This window comes from Labeo rohita, chromosome 19 (assembly GCF_022985175.1).
Source record: "Labeo rohita strain BAU-BD-2019 chromosome 19, IGBB_LRoh.1.0, whole genome shotgun sequence".
In the NCBI taxonomy this organism is placed as follows: domain Eukaryota; kingdom Metazoa; phylum Chordata; class Actinopteri; order Cypriniformes; family Cyprinidae; genus Labeo; species Labeo rohita.
Genome location: NC_066887.1, coordinates 13,591,469 through 13,605,713, shown reverse-complemented (window position 1 = coordinate 13,605,713; position 14,245 = coordinate 13,591,469). Strand labels below are relative to the sequence as shown.

Genomic DNA, 14,245 nt, shown 5'->3' with positions numbered 1-14,245 from the left:
TGAAGGCGATGTAGATGTGTATCTTTAGCAAAGCAGCGCAGAAATGAATCTTAACATGCCGCATCATGGCTGGTAAAAATATAAGCATTGACTAAAGTGGCTGCAAATGTGCACTGTAAATAAGCTGTTATTCAAGCATTAATGGCAAGGGCCCTTATACTTGTGAGCTGCCATGTATGAGGTGTTTCTTGGAGGTTAAAGTACATTGAAGAATAATCGTGACTTATGTACGGCAAGTGAGCTGTAAATGCGAAAAGAACTGTTTCCATTGCAGTTTTGCTAAATGTTTCTTTTTCAAATTGCATGAAAAACCACCTCATGCGAGCGTAAAAACTTTTTTGTGATATATGGGAGTAGGGCTGTCACTAACAATTATTTTGGTAATCGAGTAATCTGCCGATTATTCTGATGATTAATCGAGTAATCAGGTAATTATAATTTTTTGTAGTAATATAAATAGACAAATAAAGTATAAAAAGCAAGTAATCATATGGTCCAGTTGAACAAAACTGTTAAAATACATAATGTATTATAAATAATAGAGCTATTGTGCATTACACATTATGACAAATGCCTACAGAAGGCGCCAGCGGCCTGACGATTGTTTTTACACTTTACTGCGTGATCTAGTCCGTGTTTCAACAACATTTCATTCAATTGTCCACTTAATCTTTAATATTGGGCCATTTCTTTATGATAGAAACGCTACAGCCACTGTAATTTCTTGGAAATGTGGGATCAAAACGTGTAAACTCAGAGTGAGGGTTTTAACTTTTATTTTTAAATCGCAATGAACATTTAGAAGATTGACAAGATAATGATGTATTCTCCTGTGTTTGCGTAAGTTTATAAATGATTTACCTTACAAATCTAAAGAAGTAGCGCACGTTGGACACGGGCAAAATGCAACTGAGGATTTTTTTAAATTGAATACTTGAACAGAATAGATAAAACGTTGCAGCCCTAATAGGAGTTTTTGCGAAATTGACGTGTTTCCATCACTTCGCAATTGCAATTTGCGCAGTTTGAAGGGTAACGGAAACGCAGCTATTATTTACTTAACCTCATGTCATTCCAAACACTAGTGTTATTTTTTTGTGGAACATAAAAGGAAACATTTTGAATAATGTTTTCTTCTGTTTTTCACACTAAAAATGACAGCATACAGGTTTGGAACAAAATGAGCAGAACTGTAATTTTTGGGTGGATTGTTCCTTTAAAATAGATTATGAAATTATAATCCTTTATCTCCCTGTCTGTCCTTTTCCCTCTCTTATCCGTGTTCGTTTCTCTCCACTCTTCCTCTTTATTCCTCTGCCTTTCTTCAGTTCGGAGACTCGCAGCAGCTGCGTCTTGTACGAATCCTGCGCAGTACCGTCATGGTTCGAGTCGGAGGAGGGTGGATGGCGCTGGATGAGTTCCTGGTGAAGAACGACCCTTGTCGAGGTAAGTCTGACACAACGGCTAGAGGAAACTTGCTCCTTAGGGACACGAAAAAAGGGATTCCAGGAAGTGCTCAACACTGACAGACAGCGTTATTCATATTCCACTTTTATCTTTTATCTCATCATCTTTCACTCATGTATTCATTCTTTTCTATGAGTGGTCTCAATCTTTCAGTACTATCTGAGTTCACTCTCATCTCATCTTCCATCACTTCCCCATTACTTCCTGACCTCTTTCCCACGGTGGTTTTTTTATATGCATGGCCTACACATTTGGCCCTTTCTTTCTTTCTCTCTCTCTTTCTCCCTGTCATCCTTCTTTTTTTATTTTGTACAATTGTAGTGCATGGTGCATGTTCCTTAGGTCTCTCCCTCCCTCTTTCTCTGCCCCGTCCCCTATCTCTCTTTCTCTCTCCCCAGTGCAACATCCAGGACTTAAAATCCTCCGTTCTGACTCCAGCAGCTCCATATCATCTCGCATAGGTTGGGTTTTTCTCTCTCCTTCTCGTTCAGATATTCTTCTTTTCCACTCGTTTGGTTTTTTTCTCTTTCCCTCTGTTTCACTCACACCTGGTTTGGTTCTTTGTTGCTTTGCTGTGCTTTGCTGACTGTGACACTGATCTAAACGGCCCCCACCCTCACGCCTGGAGCTCATAATGAATCAATTACGCTTTGAGAATTCTGGCTTACTCGTTAACATCACTTCCTGCATTTGATTTGAGATACTAAATGCATATTATAATGCGAAAAATGGTGTTTGTAGACCGTTTATTCCCTTTTGCTGCCAAGCAAGAGGCCTGGAAAAGTTCACCCAAAAATTTTAATTCAAAATGTCGTTCTAAACATGTATAACTTTTTTATTTTGTGAAACATAAAAGAAGATATTTTGTAAAATGTTCGAGCTGCTCTTTTCTATACAATCCGATTAATACATGTTTGGAACGAATTGAAGGTGAGTAAATGATAACCCAACTTTCGTTTTTGGGTGAATTGTCCCTTTCAACAGAACGTGAGTGTGCGTATGTGACTGTTTCTGTGGGTATGGTGTGAATGCGTGTTTTCACGTTGTCTCTTGTGTCTCTCAGTGACGGTCACTCCTGGCTATTTCTGCTGCAGAGGTACCTCACCTTCTCTCCTTTCTCACCTCTTAACTCCTTTACTGTCTGTCTATTCCATTCTGAGCCTCTAAAACTTTTTTGTCCAGCTTGGGGTCCATCCCATCACTGCTGTGTCTTTTAGTGTATGTGTGGGGTGTGTGAGCGTGTGAGAACTTATGTGAGGTCTATGTGTCAGCTAGCATCATGCTAACCATTCAAACCAGGCTTGGCCAGGCCTGGACTGGATTCCTTTCATGTGTGTCCTGGATGAATATTGCAAGTGAAAAAGCATCCAGGACCAGGGTGTGGCCAGGCTTGGGGTTTCTAATATTGTTTGAAGCAACTCTTAAAGAGCAATTACTCATGGAGAAATGAATTACAGGCCCCACCTGGTTTGTGGGGAGGAAATTATATGGTGTGGCAGTTATCAACTGCTCTGCTCTGACTGGGTTTGATGGAAAAGTGAGTGTCATGCAGTGTTGGGGAAGCTACTTTCAAACTAGCTTGCCAAGCTAAAAGCTACTTATAAAGTAGTTCAGCTACAGTAAAGCCACACTTTTGAAAAAATAATTGGCCACACTACACGCTAAAAACAAAACAGTAACTAAATGCGCCAAAACTATTTAAGGGAGCAGTATGTGGATAAATAACTATCAAAGAAGTTGTGTTTATTTTATTTAGAAAAAAAAAAAAAAAAAAGATGGCACAGGCTTTAGAAATGCAACTAATTTGAAACCATGTTATTTCAGTATTATATATACAGTATTATAGTTTTCACTTTTATTATTTTATGCCATTTTTATTTTATTTGTAGTATAAATGTGACCCTGGAGCACAAAACCAGTCGTAAGTCGCACGGGTATATTAGTAGCAAAGGCCAACAATACGTTGTATGGGGCAAAATGATAGATTTTTCTTTTATGCCAGAAATTCTAAGTAAAAAATTATGACAATATTTTGTAAAATTCCTAGTGTAAATATAGCGAAACATAATTTTTTATTAATAATATGCATTGCTAAAAACTTCATATGGACAGCTTTAAAGTCGATTTTCTCAATGTTTAGATTTTTTTGCACCCTCAGATTCCAGGTTTTCAAATAGTTGTATCTCGGCCAAATATTGTCCTATCCTAACCATATATTAATGGAAAGCTTATTTATTCAGCTTTCAGATTTTTTTACCCTTTTATGACTGGTTTTGTGGTCCAGTGGCCATTTTAGTTGTAGTTTATATATATATATATATATATATATATATATATATATATATATACATATTATTTTATATATTATATTACATATTATTATTTTAATTTTATATATTATATCATATCACATATCACAGGCCTTCCTCCTTCCTCACATATATATATATATATATATAATACATATTTTCAGCATTGTAGTTTTCATTTATACTGTATTTTTAGTTTTGAAAAACTTCATTTATATATATATATATATATATATATATATATATAGAAAGAGAGAGAGAGAGAGTAATAATAATTATTGTAATAATACAATAAAATTTAATAATCAGTTATTGATTATTTGCTGTAAATATTATAAATATAATGTGCTTTTGTCATCTTTATTAGTGTTTGGTTTTGTATTTGACTTTTTACTTTAGTTTCAGTACTTAGGCATATTTTATCTCAAGGTAACATTAACTTTTTCATCTAATATTTATATTTTATTTATATTTAGCTTCATTTCAGATAGCAAAAAAATTAATAGTTTTAACTACTACTATATACTAAAAACATATTAATAAACAGCAGCATTTAATTCAGTATTTAGCTACAAAACAGTAGATGTAAAATACTACGCAAGGACTTTGCACAATTGATTATCCGAACAATTATCTAAAACAAATCCAGTTTTTTCCAGTTTAAGCTAGCGTGTTTGGTCATCACATTTTGCTCGTCTCCAATGTCCTAATGTAGCATTACAGAAAAATGTAACTGAATCTGTGCTTTTACTTAGTTACTCCCCAACACTGATGTCTTGAGGGCATAACAGAGAACTTCTGACCACAGCTACTGCTGCCATTGTGCACAGCCCTCTCTCTCTCCCTCTTGACTTCTGTCTGTCTCTCTCTCTCTCTCTCTCTCTCTCTCTCTCTCTCTCTATCTCTCTCTATCTCTCTCTCTTTCTCAGCTGGCTGCTCTGATCTGTGTGTTGTGCAAGGGCTGCTGCGTTGGGTATCTGTTATTGAGAATGCTCCGTGGAGGCTTGCGTTGGTTTTCAGTGTTTGCTAAAAGCATTATCAGGCATGACCCTCAGGTGTCTGTCAGTGCTGTTTGTGGTGGGCTGAGGGAAGCTGTGCTTTTTTTTTATTTTTATTTTTAGTGAGTTCTTGTTTTGAAGATGCTTGCTCTGACTCACTTCACTGTTAACCCCCTGCATCGTGTCCACCACGCGCACTGACCGCTTTTAAAGTGGGTATACCGATCCCTCTGTCTGCATTGAGTCAAAGCAGTGGGCCGGAGGAAGTGCTGACTCTCTCCACTCACACTGCTCTCCGCCTGATCATCGACCCCTACGGCCAATCAGCTGATCTCATTTCTCCTTTCATCTTCTGCAGCTCGTGGACGTACCAACCTGGAGCTTCGAGAAAAGTTCATTCTTCCAGAGGGAGCCACGCAGGGTCTGGCGGCCTTCCGGTCCCGGGGGCGGCGATCCAAACCTTCGTCCCGCACTGCCTCACCCACACGTTCATCTTCATCGGCGTCACACAGCGCCCACAGCTGCGCCTCTTTGCCCTCAGCACCCGCAACGCCCACAGCCTCCTCAAGGGTGAGTGTCGCCATATTACACTCCATAAGGATATAACCCATACTAACTGTTTGTTGTGGGAGCATGCTTATACACTAATATCTTTATCGAAAGGGTTACAGCAATCTGCAAACAGTTTTCTTGTTGTATCACACTACCAGTCGAAAGTTTTTGGACAGTAAGGTTTTTAATGATTTTTAAAGAGGTCTTTTCTGCTCACCAAGCCTGCATTTATTTGATCCAAAATACAGCAAAGCAGTAATATTGTGAAATATTTTTTTTATTTTTACTTAAATAATTTTCTATTTGAATATATTTTAAAATGCAATTTATTTCTGTGATCAAAGCTACATTTTCAGCATCATTACTTCAGTCTTCCTTTAGAAATCAGTCTAATATGCTACGAGAAAGATCAGCATTTATCTGAAATAAAAAGCTTTTGTAACATTATACAAATTAATATTTTTATTTAGTAAGGATGCTTTAAAAGTGTTGAAAAAGACATTTATAATGTTACAAAAGATTTCTATTTCAGGTGAATGCTGTTTTTCTGTACTTTCTGTTCATCAAAGAAAACTTACAAAATTCTACTCAGCTGTTTTTAACATCATCATAATAATAATAATAATAATAAATGTTTTTGAGCAGCAAATCAGCATATTAGAATGATTTCTGAAATATCATGTGACTGGAGTAATGATGTTAAAATATTCTGCTTTGAAATCACAGGAATAAATTACATTTTAAAATAAATTCAAATAGAAAACAGTTATTTTTAATAAAATTGTACTGTTTTTGCAGTGCTTTGGATCAAATAAATGCAGGCTTGGTAAGCAGAAGAAACTTCTTTTAAAAACATAAAAAAAAAATGTACTGTCCAAAAACTGGTAGTGTACATTAGTGTTTGGGGTCAGTAATTTTATTTTATTATTTTTTTTTTTTTTTGAAAGACAATAATACTTTTACATGGCATGATGCGTTTAATTGATCAAAAATAACATTACATTTTACCAAAAATTTACAAAAAAAGTCAGCTTTGCCATCACAGAGTATATTTTGAATTACATTCAACCAGAAAACTGTTATTTTAACTTGTAATAATATTTTAAACTGTATCTTTGGTCAAATAACTTCTTTAAAAAAACATAAATCTTACCGACCCCAACCTTTTTAACTCAAATGTACATTTAATCAGTTTATCTAGACATACAGTTGTGCTTGTTTACCAGCATTTGTATAGGCACTATTTGCAGAATCGGTAATGATGCTTAGCATTTTACAAAAACAAGAGATAAAATCATAAAATTACATCTGCCCTGAAGATGCGGACACGTAACAGACATTTGTGTCTTTGCATATATACATGTGCAGTACAAAATATAAGACAAAATCCAACGATAATGAGAGATCTTACAGACTCTTTATAGTTAAGCACAACTGTAGTTTCTCTTATGAAAACTTTGATAATAAATGTCCTTTGTCACATAACACATAACATCATACTTCATATCTAAACATTCATCGTGGTCTTTGCCTACATCTGTATGTTTCCTGAGTATGTAAATATGTGTGATTTACATGTGTTTTATGTTGTCATCTAATATATAAGAAATTATTTCACCTTTTTTTAATAAGTTTGCTAGCATGTAATGCATTAATCCCTATATTAAACAACCTTTTTTGGATTTTTTTCAGTATACACACAATTTATTTTTTTTTGTATATAGCAAGGATGCATTAAATTATTCAAAATTGGCAATAAAGGCATGTAGAATGTTACAAAAGATTTCTGTTTCAAATAAATGCTGTTCTTTTGAACTTTTGATACAAAAAAGTAGTGGAAAAAATAGCAGTTTCCACAAAAATATTAAGCAGCACAGCTCTTTATATTATAAAATAAGACATGTTTCTTGAGAACCAAGTCAGCATATTATTTCCCTGAAAATTCAGCTTTGCCATCATATGATTAAATTATATATATATATATATATATATATATATATTATAGAACATTCTAAAATATGTTTTTTAAAACCATTTCAAATTACATGGCCAGTCACTATTCCTTAAGATGTCTTGAAACCAGCAGTGTGGTGTCTCCTTTTTGGTGGATGGTTTCTCTGTCTCTGATTGTGGTTTGTGTTTACATTGTTGTTTTGGGATGAGGACATGATCACTACTGTCTCTGCATGTCAGAATCATATTGTCATCTGTGAGATTTTTATTTGTTCTTTGTCTTTTTGTCCCTCTCCCCTCCCTTGCTTGGAAAATGTGCCTTCCTCCACCCTTCCTCCCTGTTTGTGCTCATCTCCACCTACAAAAACACTGCGCTCTGCCATGCTGCTTCGCCTCCCTCCACTTTACTCTTTTTCCGATTATCCTGGCTTCTTCCCACTGCTTTTTTGCTACTCCGCTCGTCCTTTCTGCTACCGCATTTCCCAGTCCTCCCAATCCCAATCTCGTGGCTATGCCAAGCCCTGGCTGGCACACAGTAAAACTCCAACACCAACCAAGTGCCAGTCCTGCCCAGAGCACAGCCAGACCCCTGGGCATGAGGTAACACACTGCCCCCTCCCAGTGCCCTAGCACACTAACAATAAAAGCTTTAAGTGCGGCCTGATCTCAACAAATGGGAAGGACCTGAGGTAGATGACTCTGTAGACTCTGTGGCCCTTATATGTTGCTAAAGAGTGTAGACTGTGACTTTATGCAGCTTAGTCTCCAGTGTGATAACAGACAGTTAATTTTATGTTCATCAGGAAATTACTCTGCTAAACTATCTTTAAGTGATGACAGCTTTCATTCGTCCAGGTCATGGTAGAGTGTCTGGTAGAACGTAGACAAAAGCAACTGGATTTTTAGCTAAATTGACCAGATTTATTTGTTAGTCTTATGATCTGTAGCTACACAGGGAAATGTGGCCGTTTGTAATAAACTTACTCTCTTTGCTTTTATAGGGAGGCTCCACATCGAAGCTGAAAAGACCAACTTTCCATTCCAGCCGTGGCTCCTTAACTGGTGAAAACGGTGGAACACCAACCGCTGCTAAACCTGGACGCTCCGGTACGAAACAATGAACTGCTTCACTCAGGGTTTTTAAATTGATGTCAAATTCATCTAATCTCCAGTGTTGGGAAAGCTACACTGAAACGATAATATTACAAGTACACTAAAATGTCTAACAAGCATTTTCTGTAAAGTGGCTTTGAAGCATTATGTATTGTGAAAAGTGCTATACAAATCAAATCAAATCAAACTGAAGGGACAAACAGACCCTTCTGGAAAACAAAGTTAGCAACACTACAAGCTAATAACAAAAAGTAATATACCGAAGATTTATTTTGTTAGTGCTGCAACCAATAAGTGATTTTTACACATTCAGGATAATCTCCACACTTAACTTTTATGAATTTTAAATCCTTAAAACAATCTGCAGAATTTAAGATAGGCTATAAATAAACTATAATATGTGACCCTGGACCACAAAACCAGTCACAAGTGTAAATTTCTCAAAATTGAGATTTATACAGCATCTGAAAGCAGAATAATAAAAATTTCCGTTGATGTATGGTTTGTTCGGATAGGACAATATTTGGCTGAGATACAACTTTTTGAAAATCTGGAATCTGATGGTGCAAAAAAATCTAAATATTGAGAAAATCACCTTTAAAGTTGTCCAAATGAAATTCTGAGCAATGCATATTACTAATCAAAAATTAAGTTTGGATATATTTACGGTGGGAAATTTACAAAATATCTTCATGGAACATGATCTTTACTTAATATCCTAATGATTTTTGGCATAAAAGAAAAATCGATAAATTTGACCCATCCAATGTATTTTGGGGTATTGCTACAAATATACCCGTGCAACATAAGACTGGTTTTGTGGTCCAGGGTCACATATGGTGGCAAGACTTCATCACCACCACTGTTTCAGTCTTTAAAGGGATAATTCACCCAAAAATGAAAATTCTGTTATCAATTTCTCACCTTCATGTTGTTCCAAACCCGTAAGAGCTTTGTTAATCTTCAGAACATAAATTAAGATATTTTTGATACCCTGCATAGACAGGAATGCCACTGACACGTTCAAGACCCATAAAGGTGGTATGGACATTGTTAAGATAATGTAAAATGTCAAAGCTACTAGAATACTTTTTATTTGCAAACGACTTTATTCAACAATTTCTTCTTTTTCCTGTCAGTCATTGGCCACAACACACATACAGATTTTCATTCCATGTATGAATGGAACAGCAGTCACTCCCACATTTGTAACCATAGCAACATTTTGGCGTGTTACGGGAGTGAATAAGAATTTGGCATCTAGTCATCTGAATTTAGAATTAACCCATCTGCCAGTTTTTGGCTAAGGTTTGTCTGTCAATTTTAACTAAACTACCGCTGATAGACGTGCTGTGTTTTGTTTATGCTCAGGAGGCTGCTTTAGAGAGCGCTTTTAGGCATGTTGTTTGGTCTTAGTTCATAAAGCTAGGCACTTTATGAAGTTAATAAAGTTGTCTGTTGCGAATTTGAGATATATGTTTTTTGTTTGTTTTTTTTAGTGTTATAAAACATTAAGCATTTAGGTTTTAGTATTTTTTTTTTTGCTTGTCCTTGTTTTTTTTCCATGAAGTTCTGGCAACACTGACACTTTGTGAGCGCAACTAGCCCCGTGGCTCCTTTCACTGTCATTTTCTGATACGTGTTTAAATATGTCATTAACAAGTGTTCAGTTCAGTTCTGTACACACTGCTTAGAATTGAATAACGTTGTTGTTTTTGTTTTCTTTGTGCACAAAGTGTATTCTCGTAGCTGCAAAAATTAAGGTAGAACCACTGATGTCACATGGACTATTTTAGCAATATCCTTACTACCTTTCCGGGCCTTGAATGTGTCAGTGCTGTGTATGCAGGGTCAGAAAGCTCTAGGATTTCATCAGAAATATCTTAATTTGTGTTTCAAAGATGAACACAGAATTAATTTTTCAGAGCTGACAGAAAGAATGACAGAATTTTAATCGCTTTAAGTCACTACGTCAGTACAAAAAAATAACTTTCGCACAGCAACTTAAACAAACTGGTTAATATTTTTGTTGTTGCTGTTTTAAACCTTTCGTTGGCTTGCTCTGCTGTAAAGCACTGTGCACAAAAAGGTCACATTCCACCTCTTCTTACTGGTTAGTAATGGGTTAGTTATTAATAGTGTTGCTATTTTTAGATTTTTTTTTTTCACTTCCAACTCCAGTATGTTAAATTTTAGATGTTCTTATCTTTCCTTTACATTTGTAATATATCCTATACATACATACATATATATATATATATATATAAAATGTATGATTTGCAGTAATACTGTACCCCTAAACTTGAATCATCTTCCTTCATCAGACACCAAGCGCACTCCGTCCTCGACGAGCGGCCCGGCCAGTCGAGCGGGGAGCCGCGCTGGAAGCCGAGCCAGCAGCCGAAGGGGCAGCGATGCTTCAGACACGTCTGAGCTCATGGAGACGCGCTCAGCTTGCTCCGATAACTCAGACACCCCTCGCCGGCCCGGGGCCAAACCCTCAAAAATCCCCACCATTTCCAAGAAGGCCCCCAGCCCCAAAACACCAGCGAGCAAGAAATAAAGCCTCCACCCTATCAGTCTGCGTGACTGACTCTGAGGTGGTTGTGATTTAACCAGCAGGAGGAGAACACAAACACCTTCCTCTCTCAAACGGCCAACGTGCCGCTCCGGACCAGACTTAACCTCTCCAGCGTCCAGCACAGCCGCACACTGCTACATCACCCAGAACAATACCTACCATAATGCTGCCTTATTTGTGTTCGACATCACGTCCTTAATTTGACTGACATTAAGTTGAATGTGCGACGGAGAACATCCTGTGTGAGAAGACATATCTACACAGACACTTTGGAAGTTTTCACCGTTCACTATGAATATGCAACCGCCCGTCACTCTCCAAACCTCATGCATGGTTGTCACTTTTGGAGATGTTTGGTTGGACATGTATGCAGACCAGTCTCACCTAGGTGTCTGTGCCACCGCAACAAGAGGAAATCAATTCAAAACAGAGACGTTTTCCTCCTGGATACTTTTTTGGACTCATGTATGTTTGTGTGTATGTATGTGTGTGGTAGTTCCTGTCATGGTAAATTAACGCAGTAATACGGAGAGGAAGTGGAGGAGGATACATATCTCTATCTGGAGAAGACTAGACCCTTCACGTCAGACACAAACTCCTATAGCGCACAGCACACGAGTTTCACGCGCTCGCACCCACGGTCTTCTCCGCTGTGTGTCCACGCAGTCTAGTTGTGTCCTTTTGTTACAGACATCATGTTACAGAGCTTTTCCACTGTATGCAAAAATGATTACAATTGTGAATGTTTGTTTCATGGTTAATTTATAATCCTGACGTTTTGTTTCTTTTTCTAGAGTAAAGAGCTGTATTTATTTGTGATTGCAGTATCATATCAACTCTTAAGAATGACTAGTATTAACACAATCCGGAATCACACTCTTGGTTTTGTTTTTGTAACGTAATGAATTTCTCCGACTGATCATTTATGATGTTAAACTGACCAGGAAGCTTACTGATTCCAATGGTGGCCTTTTTGCCGGTGAATACACACTTTAGATGACGTCAAAAGTGGCTTCCTACTTGTTCTTTCGTGACGGAAGCACCCTAAATAATGAACGACGGGGGTGGCTCGCGTAGCCCCCGTTAAAAACAGCGCTTTGAATCTTGTCTTTGACAAGCTGAAGTATATGAATACCTGAAGAAAGGTGATTTTTATTTATTTATTGTGTCATTGGGAGGGAGGTGAGGGCTGTGAAAGGATCCACCTTTTGATTGTGTTACTCTTTTGACATGACTGAGAGAAACAGGGGTGCGATTGTGTAAAAGTAAAGAAGTTATGATTATAAATTCTTTTTGTTCTCTTTTGTATTAAAACAATGCTTGCAGTAAAACCCAGGTCTGGTTTTCGTGTTGTCGAGTGGCGTGTGTGTGTGAGCGTGCAGGGATGCCACAGTTAACAGGAAATGGCACAGTAATTACAAGCAGTAGAGATAATGACACACCCCATTAAATCTTCAAAAGGGGACGAGGCTTTGGTGTGTGCAGAGATTTGAACGCTCTACGCTTTTAGAGAAGATTTACACAGTGAGTTCAGAAATGGGCCCACGAGTGAATAGAAGCACCTTTGTTTGTGCCGTGCGTGTCGGTCATACGTAAGTGGCGTGTGTTTGTACTGGACTCTGTGTATGTTTGGTGGTCAGATGCAACGGATGGGGTTTGGGAAGGGTGGTGTTCCATCATGTCCATTCTGCAGCTGTGTGTCTGTGTTTATATACAAATATTTAAACCCACTCACATCCTTTCCCACCAAAACCCATCCACATCGCTGATGAGCTCTCATGGCATCTAGCAGTCCTGCAGTGTCATTTTTTATAATCAATCGAGATCATACACAAACTCACTCAGTCACTCTGAGTAAAGAAATGTTAAGTGTGTTTTGAGTTTGTCACACTATAAAAAAAAGTGCTGTTAACCACCCACTAAATTTGAGTGATAAATAACCGCCAAGTAAATAAAATAAGTTATTAATATATTGAAGAACTAGACAGCTTCCACCTTTTTCCTGAGCAGTACTGGAAGTAACGCATTACAAAAGTAATAATATCACAGTAGTATATTACTTTTTGCTGTAACGCAGTAATATAAGGCATTGCTAATAAAATGTGGGTAATATTATTACTCGTTACAATCTCAGTACCGCAAGTTACAACAACATATTTTAACTCAAAATTAAGTGGTGAATTTACCAACACCGCAAAACCGCACCAGAGAAAAAAATCCGCGTGTAAAATAGTTTGTCTATTTCCTGTTGATGGAATGCGATGCATAAATAATAATAATAATAAATAATAGTTTAACATTAAAATACATCGCGAAAATGGACAGATTTAATTGGATTCATGCCAAATGAGAGAGGCAGGCTGCGTGAGAACAACGCCTTTGCTTTCAGTTTCGCTGTAAATTAGTAAAAGTATATCAAATAGTCCTACAAACATTTCATGCATCCCACAGTCTTGTAAGTCCATTAACTGATCCTCTTTTTTCTGTAATATTTGTATCATTCCTTTGTATTCGTTATTTTTTTACCTTAATTTCTATCTCTTTACTTAAAGTTTTGAATGTAAATGATACAGTAAAAATTTGAATATGCTATATGACTGGGATTTTTACTGGAATGCAGTTTAAAGGTTGAATTTGACATATATTCTATTTTATTTCGTCTAATTAATAGACTAGCCTATATATTGACGTAGTTTCATTTGTAAATCATTTATCGTCACACACAGGCATAAATACAATCAAAACTTCTGTCAAAATTTTATTGGCATAATTGTCGTTTACAGTATTTGCAAAATACAGCAAATACTAGCATATAGGGCCTACAGAACGTTAGGCAAAGCGATACACAATAAATATGAAAATATAGCCACTTATAATTAGCCTATTATTATTATTAGGCTATTATTATTTTAATAATGGTTAAGGCTATATTTTGTTAACGCCTGATATAGCATATTCAAATTTTTACTGTATCATTTACATTCAAAACTTTAAGTAAAGAGATAGAAATTAAGGTAAAAAAAAAAACGAATACAAAGGAATAATACAAATATTACAGAAAACAGAGGATCAGTTAATGGACTTACAAGACTGTGGGATGCATGAAATGTTTGTAGGACTATTTGATATACTTTATGTAATATTTATTAATGATCAACTTCTTTTGAATGCGGTCTACATCGGGCACAGACAACATTCGCGTAGAGCGCATTGCATATTATTATCATTTAATATTGTATTAATTTCTATAATAATTAATATAATAATTCCTT

General features: G+C 36.6%; 1 protein-coding gene across 1 annotated transcript in view; it reads left to right on the top strand.

The window, feature by feature from the left end:
* Positions 1-12,304, top strand: part of macf1a (microtubule actin crosslinking factor 1a) — a 213,889-nt gene extending 201,585 nt beyond the window's left edge. Inside the window, 7 exon segments of the mRNA XM_051136559.1 lie at positions 1,329-1,446; positions 1,866-1,928; positions 2,531-2,563; positions 5,133-5,344; positions 7,766-7,879; positions 8,281-8,386; positions 10,717-12,304. Coding sequence (XP_050992516.1) covers positions 1,329-1,446; positions 1,866-1,928; positions 2,531-2,563; positions 5,133-5,344; positions 7,766-7,879; positions 8,281-8,386; positions 10,717-10,955 — 885 coding nt within the window. The 3' untranslated portion in view covers positions 10,956-12,304.
* The last annotated feature ends 1,941 nt before the right edge of the window (positions 12,305-14,245 follow it).